The 14,543-nt window shown below is 45.3% G+C and overlaps 1 protein-coding gene across 1 annotated transcript in view; it reads left to right on the top strand.

The window, feature by feature from the left end:
- Positions 1 to 14,543, top strand: part of LOC125435316 (solute carrier organic anion transporter family member 1A2-like) — a 75,293-nt gene that overhangs the window by 16,840 nt on the left and 43,910 nt on the right. Inside the window, exons 7-12 of the mRNA XM_048501505.1 lie at positions 341 to 439; positions 3,321 to 3,545; positions 6,417 to 6,581; positions 9,229 to 9,424; positions 11,133 to 11,298; positions 13,415 to 13,599. Of these exons, the coding sequence (XP_048357462.1) occupies positions 341 to 439; positions 3,321 to 3,545; positions 6,417 to 6,581; positions 9,229 to 9,424; positions 11,133 to 11,298; positions 13,415 to 13,599 (1,036 nt within the window). The remainder of the gene's footprint in view (positions 1 to 340; positions 440 to 3,320; positions 3,546 to 6,416; positions 6,582 to 9,228; positions 9,425 to 11,132; positions 11,299 to 13,414; positions 13,600 to 14,543) is intronic.

Raw genomic sequence — 14,543 nt, 5'->3', positions numbered from 1 at the left:
TTGGACCTGAAAATTTTCAGGATTCACAAATTTCCCCAAATACACAAATAACTCAAAAGAAAAATGGGCCCCCATAAATTTGGAATCCCTAGCCCAATCTTTACCGAACATGGAGGATCTTCTAGGAAGTGTCACCAGCAAATATGATGCAAATTTGGCTGTCTTAATAAACAGTCTCCCCCAGAGCCCCCCAAAATTTTCCATAGGCTATAATGGAACAGGAATGGGATTTAAAATGAAAAGCCTTTCAGGGGGTTTTTTTTGGGGGGGGAGTGGGGAGTTAAACTTTAAATACTTTTTTTGGTATGAAAATGTTTGCTTCTTTCTTCCCCTCTTTTAGGCTGCCTACAGATAGCCACTATCCTGGGCCCACTGTTTGGTTTAATGTTGGGTTCATATTGTGCACAGCTATATGTGGATGTCGGATCTGTAGACCCAGGTACCACGCTTAAAACCTGCAAAATCTATAACCATGAGTCAATAAAAAAGAAGGATCCTGTCACTTGGATTTGCAGTTCTAACAGCCGATGGTCCTTTCTGCACACACACACACCCAAATTAAACATTTTCAATACCCCCTTTATGATAATATATGTCTACTTGCGCTCTCCAAACAATTCCTGGCTGGCATTTTATAATTCCTCCTTTTTTGTTTGACTACATTGTCCAAATTACTTCACAGTGGGGTGCTGTAATTCTCTGCACCTCCTGCAGTCTGTCCTTCAATGATTAGCACCCCCCCCCCAAAGAAATCTGCAGGAAAAACAGTTGAGGGGAAAGGACAGAGCTGAGAAAATGGTGTCTATGAGGAAGTGCAGGGAAAGCAGAGAAACACGGGAAACATCTTAAAAGGCAAATGAGGCAATTTTAAAAAACATTTCAGCTAAAGAACTGCTTTAAAAGGACATTCATTTAAAATGTTTTGAGGCTGCACATAAAATGTTTTGTGATAAAAACAATGTGGAACTCCAAAGAGCAAATATTTTATTTCCTAAGAACATAAGAACTAGCCTGCTGGATCAGACCAGAGTCCATCTAGTCCAGCTCTCTGCTACTTGCAGTGGCCCACCAGGTGCCTTTGGGAGCTCACGTGCAGGATGTGAAAGCAATGGCCTTCTGCCGCTGCTGCTGCTCCTGAGCACCTGGTCTGCTAAGGCATTTGCAATCTGAGATCAAGGAGGATCAAGATTGGTAGCCATAGATTGACTTCTCCTCCATAAATCTGTCCAAGCCCTTTTTAAAGCCATCCAGGTTAGTGGCCATCACCACCTCCTGTGGCAGCATATTCCAAACACCAATCACACGTTGCGTGAAGAAGTGTTTCCTTTTATTAGTCCTAATTCTTCCCCCCAGCATTTTCAATGAATGCCCCCTGGTTCTAGTATTGTGAGAAAGAGAGAAAAATTTCTCTGTCAACATTTTCTACCCCATGCATAATTTTATAGACTTCAATTATATCCCCCCTCAGACATCTCCTCTCCAAACTAAAGAGTCCCAAATGCTGCAGCCTCTCCTCATAAGGAAGGTGCTCCAGGTATTTCCTGCCTCAAAATGTTTTAAAGCATCTGTGCAGAAAGAACCAATTATCAGCATTAATAGTCATTGTTTTCCACTCTACTTTGTTATGGTGTTTGGATATATTCTAGGTCTAGGAGGTTGCGAGGCTCAAAGGCACTGGGAAGGGGTCATGGCCAGGTTTGCCATGCTCCTTCTGGCAACTAGAGGGAGATATTGGGATATTGGGTATAGGGGTGGCTATCTGCATTCCTGCACACAGGGATGTAGATTGCTCCCCTCCCTTTCTGCCAGCCTGTTTCCACCCACCAAACACCTGAGTGTCAGCAGGAAGCATCAGAAATCCCCAGAAGATTGTCCACCATTAGTGGGCACCTAGGAATCTTAATCATGGCTCAGCAGCAGAGCATCTGATGTGCATGCAGAAGTGCCATTTCAACCCCTGACATTGCTTGTAAAAAGGGCCATCCCAGAGGTGATGTGAAGACCTTTGCTTATAATCCTGGAGAGCTACCCTGTTTCCCCCGAATATAAGACATCCCCTGAAAATAAGACGTAGTGGAGGTTTTGCTGAAGTGCGAAATATAAGGCATCCCCCGAATGTAAAAGTAGCAAAGTTTTTGTTTGGAAGCATGCCCGACGAACAGAACACAGAAAAATAAGACATCCCCTGAAAATAAGACATAGTGCATCTTTGGGAGCAAAAATTAATATAAGACACTGTCTTATTTTCGGGGAAACACAGTATCACCTGGCAACGTAGGCAATGCTGACTGTGAGAAACCAATCTGTCTGGCTCAGTAGATGGTATGGTACCTTCCATGTTTTCTCCAAGATGAATTCTCATAATCACGGGAAACTCAGCCATTAGGTTCAGTTGTGGCATGCAGGAGACTTTGGCTCACATACTACTTAGTCCAAGTGACTGGGGAATTTCATGAGCCCAAAGACTGCAAAGGAGACTGCTACAAGTATACTGTAACCCCAAATCTTTCAAAGATGATGAAGGTTAGATAACAGAGCTTTTTAAAAAGGCATTTAACAAACTAAAATGTGTGGGCGCACACACACGGAGTTCATCATGTGGGGGATAGAAAATCACTCCCCCCCCCCCACACACACATCTAGGCTGGCCTGGGCCACTGAGCACAACGTGTGCACACTGCAGTGAACAGGGAGGACTCGGCTGGTGGGCCTGGTGCCTGTGCTCTGGGTGGCTGCTGCCCGAGGGGGAGGGCGCAGAGGAGGCAGAGATGCTAGAGAGGCACAGAGTGGTGCGTGCAGGACTTGCTAGAGCAGACCTGGGCATTATACGGCCTGCAGGCCACATCCGGCTCGCCGGATGACCCTGACTGGCCCCCCTGCCGTGCTGGGGAGCAAGGCGTCTTTGAAAGCCCCGCAGAAGACGGTTGCCTTGGCTGCTGGCTTCTGTGGGGCTTTCAAAAGCGCCTCGCTCCCCTGCCTTTTGACCCGGCCCTCTGCAATATTTTCTGTTTCTTATGCGGCCCCATGGAAAAAATAATTGCCCACCCTTGTGCTAGAGGCTAGAGCAGGTTGGCCCCTGCTCAAGCAGGTGGGGCGTAGGAAGAGGGAGCCAACCAGTTTTTTTCTAAACTAAAACCTCAGCATTTAGGTTAAATTGCTGGGTTGGCACTTTGTGATAAATAAGTGGGGTTTGGGTTGCAATTTGGGCATTCGGTCTTAAAAAGGTTCGCCATCACTGGTCTGGTAGTTTTTGCTCATAACTGAGAATAACAGTGACTTGACTCAACTAAAACTTTCTCTTCTCTGTCTTTTCTGTCCAGCTGAAGTGACATTGAGCCTCCTTGATGCTCGCTGGGTGGGGGCCTGGTGGCTGGGAATCCTGCTGTGCACTGGGGTGAACCTTCTGGTCACCGTCCCCTTCTTCTTCTTGCCCAGGACCCTTCCAAAGGAAGGAGAAGAAGATAACATTGAATTAAGAGACAGGACTCTTCTGCAAACGGAAAGCGTTAGTCAGACCAACCAGACAATAAGAGAAATTGCAAAAGGTGAGCATTTCAAAAAGTAAGACATTGCCTGATAGATGGAAAAAGGCTTGTTAAAAATGGTACATAATCCTGTGAAAGTCCTTGATTTTATGGTTGCTACGTCTCAGAGTTTTGCTCACTTTGGCCTACATTTCAAATGGGGGGAAGAGCAGGATCGTGGGAAGAACAATCAGAATGAGGGGTTTCTGGCCAGCCCTGGGAACCTGGGGGGGGGGGGGGGGGGGGGGGGGACATGTGAATGTGTCCCACATCAATGACATCACTGACACTTCTACATCACTTCTGGATAAATCTGGAAGTGACAAAGGATAGAGGAAGGAATTAAAGGAAACTCTATGGTAAAACCATAGAGAAATATAGCAACTTTGCTGTTGTTGTTTTTAAATGCCCCACTGCAACACAGGCTGGTGATGGGTAATGGTGCTTGTGGGTGGGGAAAGTGGCAAGCTGAGCCAGAATCAAAAGGAGGCACCGAGGCAATTGATATGCTAATTTGGGATGGGGAGAGCTTGACCAATACTGCCTTTCATTCTGGCTCCCCCACATGGCCCTCTGACTCCACCCCTGAAGGTTATCCTCAAGCAACACCAGTCTTTTCTTGACCCATCTGGTGCCCTTCTTTGCTTTCACCAGGATGTGTTCTTGCCCTTAAACGACCTGGCAACATAACCTTCACCTCAGTGTCAAACTGTTGTGCCACGCTTATGTTACACACTGATCAGTCTGGAAGGAAGACATTCAGTCTTGAATGACCCATTCCTAAAGGAGTGGGAGTGTGTGGTGTAATAATTATGGTCTGGTTACTATTTTATTGCATTAATTGCTACAGCTGTTGAACTAATATACTTAATAATTGAATGCATGGTTGCGGTCCGGATTTGGGTGTGTTTGTTTCATTTTGTGTGTTGTGCCAATGTTGACTTCTGTGAAAATGGGCTCTTGTCCTCCTCTTCCCCTTGATGTTCAAGCAGTCCAAGGAGGACTTGCATCTCCTCATTAGAAGGGGCAATGTATGAACAGACACTTCATCTCTTGAAAGCTGTCTTGAATTTGGACTGTCAAGTCTGTCATATTGTTGTTGTTTTTTCTGTCAACCATGGTAGCCTGATTCATACTGAACAGAAGCCAAACACAGGGGAGAAAACCATTCCTAAATGCCTAGTGTGCAACATACACGTTTTGAAAAGTCTTATCAAAAAGTCAGAAGAGGATTATTTATGATATTCAGACCCCTCTTCATACTAGTGTCTCTAGCTAGGATGTAGGTAAGGGGGGGTTGGTTCTCGGGTTCAACCCCCCCATTGTATGTCTGAAGCTCCACCCACCCATTTGTGGGTTTTTTGTATTTTTTAAATTTTATTTTGGTTTTTGGCCTGCAGGGGATGTAGCTTTTAAGCTACCAGCACCAAAATTTCAGGGATTTGTTGGAAGACTCTCTTAATGTTGCCACCCAGGTTTGGTGAGGTTTGGTTAAGGGGATCCAAAGTTATGGACTCCCAAAGGGGGTGCCCCATCCCCATTGTTTCCAATGGGAGCTAGTAGTAGATGGGGCTACCCTTTCGAGCATCCATAACTTTGGACCCCCTGAACCAAGCTTCACTAATCCTAGGTGGTATCATCAGAATAGTCTCCTGCTGATACCACCCAGGTTTAGTGAATTTTGGTTCAGGGGGTCCAAAGCTATGGAACAAACTCACCAAACCTGGTTGGTATCAGAAGGAGAGTCTCCAGAAGATATCCTGAAAGTTTGGGGCTGCTAGCTTAACAATTGCATCCCTGACAGCAGGCACCCCCCAAATTTCCCCAGATTCTCCTTTTAAATCCACCTTCTTCAGCATGGATTTAAAGGGAGAATCTGAGGTCCCCAGTTTAAACATTGAAAGTGATGCTGTTTCAGGGTGGGGTACAACCCACCCCAAAACAGCATCACTTTCAATTTTGTTTTAATTGGGGACCCCAGATTCTCCCTTTAAGTAGGATTTAAAAGGAGTATCTGGGCTCCCTAGTTTAAACACCATTCAAAGTGATGCTGTTTGGGGGTGGATTCCAGCATCACAGTGGCCGCCCATTGGGTATGTGAGCAAAACTCAGATTTTGCATGGGCTACATTTTCCCTAGCTACGCCTCTGCCTAGAGGGGAGGGCAGAAGGGACTGCCAGCTGGGAGCGGCAGTGGAGGGGGGCGGACGAGTCAGGGAAGTCTGCCATCCCTGGCCTTGGAGAGCTGCTTTTATGAGCACTGAGGCCGGGGGCGGGGCTTGGGAAGGCCTGGTCACACCCCCAGTGGTGGGTGGGGGCATGGGCCCGTCCCCAACCCCCCCATAAAAAATCTATACCTGCATCACTGGTACCTAGGATGCTTACGAAGTTTAAAAAAATAAAAACCCAATAAAATATAACAATTAAAATATTTAAATAACCTCAACTCTCACTGCCACTCCCAACTCCCCCAGACCGGCCGCTGTAGAGGGCATTTCCAGGGAAGATAACCAAATGTCTTCAATATGTGCCTAAACCCATAAAGGGTAGGGTCATGAACCAGTGGTGGGATTCAAATAATTTAACAACTGGTTCCAGTGGTGGGATTGAATAACTGGCTGTTTACAAGCACCATTTTAACAACCGGTTCTGCCAAAGTGGTGCGAACCTGCTGTATCTCACCACTGGTCATGCCCAATCTTGGGGCAGGGGGGGGAAACATTCTAGAACCTTGGGGCAATCATGGAAAAAGACCTCCTGCATTCCCCTCTGACGGCAGAGGCAGCTGCCACCAGGAGCCCCTCCCCTTGTGATCTCAGTGTCCTGGGAGGTACATATGGGCATATGCGCACCTTCAGGAGGCAAATAACTCTTCTTTTTGTTTCATTTCCAGATTTCATCCCATACCTGAAAAGTCTTTTTTACAACCCGATATACATGCTTTTTATATGCATTACTGTGGTGCAGTTCAATGCTTTCGTTGGAGAGGTTACTTTTATGCCAAAATATCTGGAGCAGCAATTTGGGACATCTGCATCAAATGCCATCTTTCTAATGGGTAAAGGAAAGATATGTGTTTGGAAGTAGGTAGAATGATTGTTAACTCATGGGCTTGTCCAGAGGTTCATCCTTCTCAGAGCGGAACAAGAGCAGAACTCTGAGCGGAACATTTGACATGTGGCCAGCACAGGAACTTACAGTGATAGAAGTTTCCTATGGGAATTCAGTTTTCAGTCATGTTGGGTTCTAGTTCAGATTTGGACCATGGCACATGGGAAAGAGCTTTTATCTCCCCTCCAGACAGTTTTCCAAACCCCTGATGATCCTGGGGGAGATATCTGTCCTATTTCTAGCTGATTTGGTACTGATTTGCACTCTCTAGGGCCATGACAAGTCAGGAAGTGGTGCAAGGAAGAAGTCTGGTCCACGCTACACTCCTTGACCCTGACCCAAATCAGAGCTCTGACCCTTGCTCCAAGGGCTGAATTCCCTAGGGGAACTCACGGCTGAGGATTTTCCCATATTACGGGGTCCCAGGTGGCCATGTATCGCCATGTAGTTTGGGCTTTAGCAGAAAGGATTAAGCAAAACAAGGGTGCTGAGAGTGAGACAGTGTGGTTTCATGGTTTGAGCTTCCAACTAGCACCTGGGAAACCTAACCTTGAATCCTTACTCCACTATGGAAAAGTTTTGGGTGACCTCAAGCCAATCCTTCATAGGTTAACCTAGTGAGCTGTAGTTATGAAGATAAAATGGAGGAGGGTAGGACGATACTGTAAGCTGCTTTGGGGACAATTTTTAAATAAAGAGATAATAAAGCAGCAGACAAATGAGCAGAACTGTAGAACTGCTGAAGAGCACCTCAGTTTTCAAAGGCATAGAAGCTCCTCAGTCGCTATTGGTCGATTCGAGCCCTGTGTGTGCATTCACCCAAACAATTCAAAGTGCACTTCCCACCATGAGTTCACACAAGAAATGCTTTATTTCTCAAGAGAATGGCCACTCCAGATGTTTCTATGTTTGCCTCCATTCTGTTTTCAGATTTCTGGTGGGTTCCAGATTTCTGTGATCCAAATCTTATAGCAGCGGTCCCGTCTTTTTCACTATATCAGCGGTCCCACGGAGGGCGAGGGCACCTTTGGAATTCAGATACAGCATGGCAAGCACAGCTAAAAAAATAGCTGCTGTTAAATAGCCACTGCAGAAGCCAAAAAAATGGCTGCAGCAGTTAACCGTCAATCACTCAGTGAAAAGCCTTGTGTTCTGGTGGCAGCTGTTGTCAAAGAATTTAAAAAAAACCTGCAGAGCCAATCAAAACACCAATGACCAATCAGAAGCCATGTTGGCAAAAGCCCCATCTGGTCCCACCCACTTTCTAAAATCACTTTGTGGCCAGAAGGAAAGGTATCACTGGACACTACCCACCCCCCCGGAACGATATTGAAGGTCCTTGGTTTACAGAATATCCCACCCTAACCCTAACCCTAACCCTTACCATATGTTTGTCCGCATGACCCCCTCAAAATGATTAATTGCTACCATGAGAGGTTTTCTCCAGAAGTTATGATTTAATTACGTTAACTGTGGGATTGGCTGAGTGGAGTTAACTTCAGTAACAGGATAAGTCAAACCCAAAGATAAAAATTTGATTTGCTTTATTAACCAGCTCTGAAGTGTGTGACTCATGAACACAGACTTTAACTTGGTTTAATATGCAGTGCCACCGCCTCCAAAATTCAGACTGGGATATCTACCAGCAATCCTCAGGAGATTTGGGAAAGGATATAAATGGATGAAACAAACATTTGTTAAGAATAAAATCAGAATCTGAATGAACATTTGTTAGCTAGATCTTAGTGTTTGTGGTTTTGTAGATAACAGAAGTCATGGTTTTGCATTATGTCTGAACCAAACCAATCTAGGCAACCGTTAGGGTTAGGCCAAGCCTGTTGGAAGTGTTGGGAGCAGGGACATTGGAGGGAGTGTTGTTGATGATATTGCTACATCACTTCCAGGAAAAATTAGGAAAAGACATAGAATAACTCTAGGAATTACTGGACTAGAAACATGCTTTGAATAAAAGAAAAAAATCCTGAAAGCTGTTGGGTGTTGTAGGTTTTCCAGGCTGTGTGGCTGTAGTCTGGTAGTTTTTTGCTCCTAACGTTTCTCCCACATCTATGGCTGACATTTTTGACTGTGCCATGGAGAGCAACACATCTTGCTGTGACATACCTCTGAGATGCCAGCCATGGATGTGGGTGAAATGTGGGTGAAACGTTAGGAATAAAAACTGGCTGACCTCAGCCACACAGCTCAGAAAACCCACAGCCCGGAAACTACACAGCACCCCAGTGATTCCGGCCGTGAAAGCCTTCGACAATACATTAAACCCACAACAGTTAGTTGATTCCAGCCATGAAAGCCTTCAACGGCATACTAAACTGTGTTTGTTGGGAATCCAACAGGGCTAGATTAGATAATATATTTGTGAACAGAGTCCTCACTAGAGACCATGTTATTTCATGCAGCCCAGAACGTTGTCAGAGATCCAAAGGCATCTCAGTTGAAATGTATAATGGTGCTCCTTAAAAATTTCAGCAAAATTGTACTTGGCTAATATTTGAATGTTTGCTGCAGCTTTAGTGCATTAAATTTTTTTGGATGTTTCTGAAATTAGACATTTGCTTCTCTCCCGCCACCCCCAGCGGTTTACAATCTACCAATTATATGCACTGGATATCTTTTGGGAGGCTTTGTGATGAAGAAATTCAAGATAAGCACCTACAAAGCTGCTCACATAGGCTTTTGGAGTTCTGTGATTGAGTATCTCATCTACTTCATTACCTTTTTCCTGATCTGCAAAAATGCATCTGTTGCTGGGTTAACTGTCTCCTATGAAGGGTACGTGTCCTTTCCGGGATCATCCTTATATTGCCTGTAATTGACATATGAATAGATAATGAACAGACTTTGGGAGAAAAGGAACACAACAGTTGACTAGTGTTGGGGCAAATGGGAACTTTGGCCGTTTCTGCACAGCCAAATAACAGCGTCCTAGGGACGGAAAAAACGCCGTCCCTAAGATGCTGTTTGCACAGGAGGCGCTGCTGCATCACAGCAGCGCCGTCCTTGCACCCCCCAAGCAGTGCAAAGGCGCTGCTTTCAAACCTCATTCAAGGAGTGAAGTTTTTGAGCAGCAGCGTCTTCCCGCCGGCACGGTGCGCACAGCACCAGCAGGAAGACGTTGTTGTCCCCGTCCCCTCCACTCACCTCTTCTGGCAGCGTCACTCTGGAGGGCTGGAGGGACACACCCACGCTACCCTTCGACCCCTGGAGGTCGGAGGGTAGCGTGTGCATGTCCCTCCAGCCCTCCAGAGCTATGCTGTCAGAAGAGGTGAGTGGAGGGGACCGAAGGAGAGACAGCTCCATGCGGAGCTGCCTCTCCTGCTGGGGAGGAATTTGGGGCTGCTCACATACTATGGTGCGAACAGCCCCCGAGCCTCCAGTGGCATAATTTATAATTTATGCCAGTGGAGGTCTGTTTCCGCGCGTGTGCGGAAAGGGCCTAAATCTCATTCCAACCACTGGATTTGGGGGGTTTGCATTTTCTGTGTCCATCTGGCTCCTAGTTGAAATGTCAAACTGCATAGAAGTCTCAAAACCCTCTATGCCTGGCACGCTTTTGATGGTACCTGCAGGAACATACAGGTGCTTGCTATAATCCTTTCAGAAATAAAGCAATGAGAAAGTCACCATATTTGGTTTGGGAAATTCCTGGAGATATTTAGGGGCGGTGCTTGGGAAAGGCAGAGTTTGTGGAGGAGATAGCGTGGAGCAGAGATATGATACCACAGATCCCACCTTTTGGAGGCAACATTTTCTCCTGGGGGGGGAAGGGGTCGATCTCTGTTGTCGGACCATCAGTTGTAATTCTGGGAGAATTCCAGGTGCCCAATCAAACCTACTGAAGCCCCCCAGCTGCAAAGAATGCCCTCAAAAGCACATTTACAAGCTTCTATTTATTCTGTGAACTTATTGAGCTGTTTGGGGTTGGGGGGCGCTTTCAAGTATACAGTTATCCTTTCCACATTGCTGCAATTAGGGGCACAACACCCTGTGCAATCTGGAAATCTGCATAAAGGTTTTTGGCCCTGTCTTCGAACGGGAGAATAAGTCTCTTTTTTCTTTTTCTTTTCTTTTAACCTTAAAAAAAGAAATTGTGTAGATGATATTAAAAGATAAAACATGTTGATATTATACAATACTATACGTATGTTTTATGCATGTCTGAGTTTCTTCACTATTTCTGTGTGGTCTGCTGACCTTCATGTGTCGTCTGCCGCTTCCATATAACTCCCCCCAAACTCCCATTTAATTTGTGCCAACCTGCAATATATCAAAACCACAATGGGGAAACGGATAACTATACTCGAGCCAAAATTATACCGGAAGTTAGTTGGCAAGTCTTTGGAAGACTCACAAAATTGAAATAGTCCATGTCCGGGTTTTTATGATCTACCACTGAGCTCCTCTTTAGGAAAATAGTTTTTTGAGTTTTTTTTAATTGTTTCATGTATTTATGGTCACCTTTCTGAATTTTTTTTTCCAGGATAGACCACATCTCCTACTCAGAAACAAGCTTGTTGGCAGACTGCAACCGTCACTGTGAGTGCTCGACCGATGTGTGGGACCCTGTTTGTGGAGAAAATGGAATCACATACATTTCAGCATGCCTTGCTGGATGTGAAGGGATAAATGGAACTGGGAGAAACACAGTAAGGCTTTCAGCTTGAACTCCACTCATCTGCCATTTCATGATGCTATGATGGACATAGTGGTTAAAAGCTCATTCATTCATTCATTCATTCATTCATTCATTCATTCATTCATTCATTCATTCATTCATTCATTCATTCATTCATTCATTCATTCATATGCTGCCTTTTCTGGAAAGGACCTAAACTGGCTCACAAGTGAAATACATAAATAAACCAATGTGTGCTGGTGGTAGGTGCTAGCAAGAGCGTGGCCAGACAGACCAGAGTCCAAGAGGGCAGCAAACGAGGTGTAGTCAAGACCGACCGGAGTCAGGGCAGGCAGGCTGAGAGCCAGAGGTAGAGGAAGATCATGTGAAGCTTACTGGGATGTGCACCCATTGCACCCAGGCAGAACCAAGCCCAAGGCAGGGTTTATGTAGAAAGTTCTGACTAATGAGGCTGAGATCCTGCTAGAACTCAATCCTGCTCTGATGCAGATGCCTTCTGCCATACCTTGCAGCAATGCGAGCACTTCTCCTTTGACTCTGCAGCTGTAGCCTCCTTCGTGCAGTTGGCTTGTTACTCTCCTGAGATCCCTGAAGGCTCTCTGAGCTGCAAAAGCATCAGGCTTTGCCTAAGCTTGCAAGGAAGGGCTTGGGATGGGCTTTGCTGCTTGCAGTTCCTTGTGCGGAGCCAGCTCTGAGTGCACAGTAGCTTCAGGCTCTACCTCAGAGTCCTCAGTGTTCAGGTCAGTGCCCAGAGGCTGGCTCGTGACACCATTATTTATTTTATTTTATTAAACTTATAGGCCGCCTTATCCCCGAAGGGCTCAAGGCGGCTCACAACATGGCTGTTAAATCAAACAGCAAATCGACACATAAACACTAAAATCATTAAAACCTAAGCAGCAGTTTACAACAATAAAAGCTATAAATTAAACAGCCCGATTTATGGGGCAAAGTTGTTTAAACAGGCGCCCAATCGAGATGATAATTAACCAAAACCATGAAAGTCAAACAAATATTTTAAAAAGAACACTAGTACATTTCGGGATGGTTTTGGTTAATTATCATCTTGACTGAAGTTACAGGTTGTGAGCCACAGGATTAAGAGCTCTGTGGCACTTGTGCCTTTGTTGGTGACCAACTGCTCATTGTCTGATCATGCCCTGAAAGAGGAAAAGAAAATGTTGTCTTTTGCTGGTAAAGATGCCCCTCCTCTCATTTCCAACTTGTTCCAATTCCTAGATGGACTTTATATGGAGCCGTAATCAAACAGGTCAAAACATTTGAATACCTCAGAGTAATTTTCCATCAAAATTCACACTGGACGACACATAGGCCATTTCCGCATGGGCCTCTATGCGCCCCCACGCCGGCAAGAATTCTGCCGGCGTGGGGGCGGCCCCAGCAGAGGCCGCCGCAGGAGAAATGCGGCGAAATCCCCCTTCCCTCTCCCCCTTCCCTCTCGCTGTTGTCATCCTGCTGGCCTCCTAAGCCCCGCCCACGCTGCCCTCCGACCTCCAGGGGTCGGAGGACAGCGAGGGAGGGACTTAGGAGGCCAGCAGGGCGACGACAGCGAGAGGGAAGTGGGAGAGGGAAGGGAAAACAGCGTGTTCCCGGCGGTGCTGTTCGCACCTTTAAAGGGTTGTTTTTACTGTAAGACCGAATTGTTCCACCGGGCCTTTGGGGAGTCTAGCCGTTGATAGGGGCTCCCCCTTCCTCCTTCCTCCTTTGCTGCGATAACATCATGTGGCCCTACCGCCCTTCCCTTCCGATGTATGGTTTTAGAGGGAATTGATAGTAGGCGCCATCTTAGTTGACATTAATATTATATTAATTTATAAGTTGTATTTTAATGGGGTAGGGTTTATTTTTATTAGAGCCATCTTAACTTATATATATTTATTGTATTTTAATCTGATTGTGCTCTATTTACATGTTGTACACCACCCTGAGCCCTTCGGGGGAGGGCGGTTTATAAACCCAATAAATTATTATTATTATTATTATTATTATTATTATTATTATTATTATTATTATTATTATTATTATTATTATTATTATTATTATTTCTTGGACTTAGAAGCAACCTGCAATTGATCCTTATGTGGTTTCAAATGATGTTTTTCCAGGTATTTGAAAACTGTGCCTGCATTCCAGCTCCGGGCTTGCCATTGGGGAACAGCTCAGCAGTGCTGGGCCAATGCAACAGAGAAGCGGCGTGTGGCCCCATGTTACATTACTTTTTAGTTATCTCTTTCATTTGCTGCTTCATTTATTCCGCAGGAGCCATGCCGGGTTACATGGTCCTAATAAGGTATGCAGTGTAAAAAGTGGTGTGTGTGTGTGTGTGTGTGTGTTTTAAGACCTATGAAATTGTTGTTGTCACGAGAAGCTGCATTTGTATCCCCTGCTAATTGCTCAGCTTTATATTTCGGGGCGTGCTTTGTCAATTTAGGAAATCGATTCTCCCCTTTTGCTTAATAACACCTTATTTGTGAGAGGATGATTTTTCAGCACTCCTGCTTTGGGGTCAGGTGAGGGTTTTCTTCTGTGGAAAACAGCCTTGCGATCACTCCCAAATGTAGAAGAGAAAAATCCAAGTTCAGTAGCACCTTAATGGTCTGCATTATGGTTTATGGTTGCTAGCTCCAGGTTGGAAAATACCTGGAGATTTTGGGGGTTGAGTTTTACTTTATTGTTAAGTCTTCTATGGGAGGGATTTTAGTTAGCCTCTGCCCCTTTAAGACATTTTCCCAATAGGCAGTTTCCTTTCTTTACCCAGCAATCCCCTGTTTTAGTTTTAGTCAGTCAGTCTGAGAGAGGTGTTAAGGGTAGTTGGAAACTGGAATATTCGTGATGTCCATATGTTTATATGGTGGTCCAAAGAGAACAAGTCAAGTTTAGCAGCAGTCAGAACTGGGAAAAGACTGAAAGAGCTGAAAGAAAGCAAGACACGATGGACTTTCCTAAAGCAACCAAGAGAAGACACAGTCTACAGCTTCAAACCTGCTCAAAACAAGCAAATACTCTGACTTAGATAGACCCAAGGGAGGAGTTAGGGTCTTGTTTCTCTCCAGTAATAAACCTATTATAAGAACTGTTGAACCTGGCTTGTGTCTCCCCCATTCAGTCCTAGCCAAGTACAGGACACCTCTATCAGATTCACTTGGGGGGCAGAACATATACTGTACAACACTATACAGTCCACCTTCCAATGCAGCCATTTTCTCTAGGTTAACTCACCTGGAGATCAATTGT

The sequence above is a fragment of the Sphaerodactylus townsendi genome, linkage group LG06 (assembly GCF_021028975.2).
Source record: "Sphaerodactylus townsendi isolate TG3544 linkage group LG06, MPM_Stown_v2.3, whole genome shotgun sequence".
Classification (NCBI taxonomy): domain Eukaryota; kingdom Metazoa; phylum Chordata; class Lepidosauria; order Squamata; family Sphaerodactylidae; genus Sphaerodactylus; species Sphaerodactylus townsendi.
This window is presented reverse-complemented; position numbering and strand designations above follow the sequence as displayed.